At 47.6% G+C, this 4,932-nt stretch overlaps 1 protein-coding gene across 2 annotated transcripts; it reads right to left on the bottom strand.

Annotated features, from left to right (window-relative positions):
* Window positions 1–264: 264 nt before the first annotated feature.
* LOC140422482 (uncharacterized) lies at window positions 265–4,570 on the bottom strand. Of its 2 annotated transcripts, none has more exons than XM_072507506.1 (2): window positions 4,459–4,570; window positions 265–2,920 (listed from the first exon to the last, which is right to left on the bottom strand). In XM_072507506.1, the coding sequence occupies exon 2, from the start codon at window positions 2,560–2,562 to the stop codon at window positions 1,720–1,722; it is 843 nt and encodes a 280-aa protein (XP_072363607.1). In that variant the 5' UTR covers window positions 2,563–2,920; window positions 4,459–4,570; the 3' UTR covers window positions 265–1,719. The 2 variants fall into 2 exon arrangements, with proteins under 2 accessions (XP_072363607.1, XP_072363608.1); XM_072507507.1 differs by having other exon boundaries at window positions 265–2,908; window positions 4,459–4,566.
* Window positions 4,571–4,932: the final 362 nt, after the last annotated feature.

Below are 4,932 nucleotides of genomic sequence, written 5' to 3'. Positions count from 1 at the left end.
CCAGGATGTTGCCTGGAATGGAGAGTAGGTCTTACGAGGAAAGTTTGAGGGTGCTAGGCCTTTTCTCATTAGAACGGAGAAGGATGAGGGGCGACTTGATAGAGGTTTATAAGATGATCAGGGGAATAGATAGAGTAGACAGTCAGAGACTTTTTCCCCGGGTGGAACAAACCATTACAAGGGGACATAAATTTAAGGTGAAAGGTGGAAGATATAGGAGGGATATCAGAGGTAGGTTCTTTACCCAGAGAGTAGTGGGGGCATGGAATGCACTGCCTGTGGAAGTAGTTGAGTCGGAAACATTAGGGACCTTCAAGCAGCTATTGGATAGGTACATGGATTACGGTAAAATGATATAGTGTAGATTAATTTGTTCTTAAGGGCAGCACGGTAGCATTGTGGCTAGCACAATTGCTTCACAGCTCCAAGGTCCCCGTGTCTGAGTGGGTTTCCTCCGGGTGCTCCGGTTTCCTCCCAGTCCAAAGATGTGCAGGTTAGGTGAATTGGCCAATGATAAATTGCCCTTAATGTCCAAAATTGCCCTTGGTGTTGGGTGGAGGTGTTGAGTTTGGGTAGGGTGCTCTTTCCAGGAGCCGGTGCAGACTCAAAGGGCCGAATGGCCTCCTTCTGCACTGTAAATTCAATGATAATCTATGATTAATCTAGGACAAAGGTTCGGCACAACATCGTGGGCCGAAGGGCCTGTTCTGTGCTGTATTTTCTATGTTCTATGACGTGGCACCGGCAACAAACCAGAGATGACAACTCCGTCTGTCCTGGCTTTTAACTTCCAGCCTAACTCCCTAAACTAGTTTATTATCTCCACACCCCTTTTCCTACCAACGTCATTGGTACCAATGTGCACCACGACTTCTGGCTGCTCCCCCTCCCCCTTCAGGATCCTTAAGACACGATCCGAGACATCCCTGGCCCTGGCACCCGGGAGGCAACATACCTTCCGGGGTCTCGCTCGCGACCACAGAATCTCCTATCTATTCCCCTAACCATTGAATCTCATATTACTATTGCTATTGCTTTTCTATTCTCCCCCCTTCCCTTCTGAGCCCCAGAGCCAGACTCAGTGCCAGAGACCTGGCCGCTAGGGCCTTCCCCCGGTAGGTCATCCCCCCCAACAGCATCCAAAACTGTATACTTGTTTTGAAGGGGAACGGCCACAAGGGATCCCTGCACTGTCTGCCTGTTCGCTTTCTTTCCCCTGACTGTAACCCAGCTACTCTTGTCCTGCACCTTGGGTGTGGTTACCTCCCTGTAACTCTTCTCTATAACCCCCTCTGCCTCATGTTACATACATGAGGGAGAAAGGAATAGAAGGATATGCTGATGGGGGAGATGAAGAGGGGTGGGTGGAGGCTCATGTGGAGCATTAATACTGACAGAGACCAATTGCCTGGCCTGGCCCTGTGCTGTAGACTGAATGGAACAGAGACAAATGTATTTAGTTTAGATCCAACTGTAGTGGGGGGAAACACTGTTTATTATTCTTAAATGTCCTTCATCAGCTTCTGAGGATTATTTCAGTGGAAATGTGCTCTCCCAGGCTCAAAGAGCATCAGCCCACTGGGAGCAAAGTCGTGAGACCGGCCAGTCCAGCAGAAAGAAACCCTCCGACCCTCCCACTTCACCAAGTGTCAGAATGAACATGGTTCAGTCCTGGATGTGATTAACAGCAGCAAAAACAGCAGAATCCAACCCCTGTCATCACTTGTGAACCTGTTGGTGTCTCAGCAGGTTAGATGACTGAGTGAACCCTTTCCCACACTCAGAGCAGATGAATGGCCTCTTTCCTGTGTGGACTCGCTGGTGTATTAACAGGGCAGATGAATCACTGAATCTCTTCCCACAGTCAGGACAGGTGAACGGCCTCTCCCCGGTGTGAACTCGCTGGTGTCTCTGCAGTGTGGATGAGGTTCTGAATCTTTTTGAGCAGTGAGAGCAGTTGAACGGTCTCTCCTCAGTGTGAATGCGCTGGTGGATCATCAGTTCCTGTGAGCTTTTGAAGCCACTCCCACAATCAGAGCATTTAAAGGTTGTCTCATTTTTGTGAATGACATTGTGTTGCAGCAAGTGGGATGACCGAGTGAAACTCTTCCCACACTCAGAGCAGGTGAATGGTTTCTCCCCAGTGTGAACTCGCTGGTGTCTCATCAGATTGGATGATGTTCTAAACCTCTTTGTGCAGTGAGAGCAGCTGAACGGTCTCTCCTCAGTGTGAATGCGCTGGTGGATCATCAGTACTTGAGAGCTTTTAAACCCACTCCCACAGTCAGAACATTTAAAGGGTCTCTCATTGGTGTGAGTGACATGGTGTTGCAGCAGGTGAGATAACTGAGTGAATCCCTTCCCACACTGAGAGCAGGTGAATGGCTTCTCCCTGGTGTGTACTCGCTGATGTGTCTGCAGGTGAGATAGCCGAATGAATCCCTTTCCACACTCAGAACATAGGAATGGTCTCTCTCCAGTGTGACTGTGTTGATGCCTTTCCAGCTCATACGGGTCTGTGAATCCCTTTCCACAGTGCCCACATTTTGATGGTTTCTCCATGATGCAGATGTTCTTGTGTCTCTCCACGTTTGACGATCATGAACCCACAGAGCACAGGGACGTCCTCTTCCTGCTATGAAATGTACAATGGTTTTTTTCAGGCTGTGTAACTGGTTAAAGCTCCAAGTCAGTGCACTGGATCACTCAATCGGGTGTGTGTGTCTCGGTGCTTTTCTAGTCACTATGAGAGTTAAAATCTCGCAATGCCGAAAGATTGGGCAAACATTTGTCCTTCTAGATTCAAAGGTCAATGTTATTCAATTCCCAAGACTTGTGTGACTATGTCAGTTCTTGACGTGATGATTGTTTTGAGATATTGGTCTCAAACTCCTTCCGTTCTAAAATCCTGTAAAAGGAGCTTACAAAAGGTTATCAATGTCGGTACACAACAGAAATTCAGAACAGACAAATTTAATTTTTCTGGAACATTCTTTCCTCTCTCATTTCCCCAAAGCTTTAAATCTCCATCACACACCCCAGTCTCACTCTGCTGTATCTAATATTCACCCTCCCAATTCTCCTGAAGGCACTGAATCAGGCTGATTGACAGATCCATGCTCACTGCTTCCTGTCCTGGACGCAGAGGTTGCCAGACAGATAGATGTCTCTGTTACTGGACGATAAATGTGTGTAATATACAGACAGGATTCACTTCCTTCCCCTCCCAATTCTCATAAAGGAGCTGATTGATGCTGATCAACAAATCCAAACTCACACTACAACCTGTGCAAGAGTAGAGAATCTCCATCTAAGTACATTAACTGATAAGAGTTGGGGAGGTTCTAGGGAAGAATTTTATTTCGGCATCGACTGGGAACTCGCTGCCCACAAGGGTGGCAGAAGTGGAGATTATCAATAACTTCAAAATGAAATAGGATGGGCATTTGAAGAAAATAAACTTGTCGGGGAACAGGGATATAGAGGGAAATGGGGCTGATGGATTGTTTACAGAGAGACAGCATTAACTGGACTTACCAAATGGAGTCCGTAAGTGCTGTAATAACTCTATGACTAGAAATATATAAAGTAGCTACAATACTATTCAGTCTGGGCGGCAGGTTGGTGCAGTGGTTAGCACTGGACGATAAATGTGTGTAATATACAGACAGGATTCACTTCCTTCACAGTGCAGGGACCCGGGTTCAAATCCCGGCTTGGGTCACTGTCTGTGTGGAGTTTGCACATCCTCCCCGTGCCTGCTTGGGTTTGCTCCGGTTTCCTCCCACAGCCCAAAGATGTGCTGGTTAGGTTGATTGGCCATGCTAAATTGCCCCTGACTGCCCAGCAATGTGCAGGTCAGGTTATGGGTACAGGATTATTAGAGGGGGGAAGTGGATATGAGTCCAAGGGTTGGTAACAGCCGTAACAGCCTCCCCGAATAGACGCCGGAATGTGGCGACTAGGGGCTTTTCACAGTAACTTCATTGAAGCCGACTTGTGACAATAAGCGATTTTCATTTTCATTCAGACTCGACGGATCAAATGGCCTCCTTCTGCACTGTAGGGATTCTATATTACACTTGTAGAAATAAATGTATATTATTACAGTACCATAAATAATATACCTAATCTGTACGATATAACAGCACTCAACATTTCTCTGTCTGATATTAATTTACTGTCCCCTTAAATGTTCAGCCATCTCCTGGGAAAAGCAGCCCTTTAATTGTGAACATTGGGAAAGAGACCATCCTTTTAGCCAAACAAATAAATGTGAGAAGCTGAGGGAGCAAAGGATGTCAATGTCTTTAAGAGAGAGAGAACTGGGCCAAGCTTTCCAGAGTCTGCACCCTCCCTGGATTCACTTCCTTTCCCTTCAGTTGCTGCAAGTGACCAATTGAAGGTCAGAATGAGAAAAGAAATGGAAAGGGGGAGAAAAGAAAGTGTTTTACTCACAGATGTTGGAGGAAGTGTCAGTTGTGGGAAATTAAATCTGCATTCACACAAGGCCCGCGCTCTGATTGGCTGGAGGACCAGAGTTCTTCAAGTCCTCCAATTCTTACCATTGGCTGCCCGCCGACTGAAGACAATGGGCACCGGATGTCACGTGGCCATGGAAGAACCTTTGACCCCCAAAAAGCGCGGACCATTTGGCCAATGGAAATCACCTTTCTCCGCACATGCCCGCCTTCCTTTCCCCTTGGACATGCGCAGTACCGGACCGCCCGCCCACGTGGCGGATAGAGCTTAACCTATGCGGGGAATTGTGGGGAGCTGGTGCCGCCATTACTCATCCGGAGCCCAGCCTCCAAACTCCTGGGACTGGAATGGAAAGGGGGGCGGGGCATCTGGGTAGTCACTGGATTGGATTGTGACGTCCCCCCCCCTTAGCAACACAGCTTGTGAACTTCAGGTGTGAAGATTTGGACA

Source organism: Scyliorhinus torazame, chromosome 5, assembly GCF_047496885.1.
Source record: "Scyliorhinus torazame isolate Kashiwa2021f chromosome 5, sScyTor2.1, whole genome shotgun sequence".
Taxonomy (NCBI): Eukaryota; Metazoa; Chordata; class Chondrichthyes; order Carcharhiniformes; family Scyliorhinidae; genus Scyliorhinus; species Scyliorhinus torazame.
The sequence above is the reverse complement of the archived record's forward strand: the minus strand, read 5'-3'. Positions and strand labels throughout refer to the sequence as shown.

What these genes read in the sequence shown, in the direction of transcription:
- LOC140422482 (XM_072507506.1), bottom strand. Translation starts at nt 2,562, where the DNA reads ATGGAGAAACCATCAAAATGTGGGCACTGTGGAAAGGGATTCACAGAC.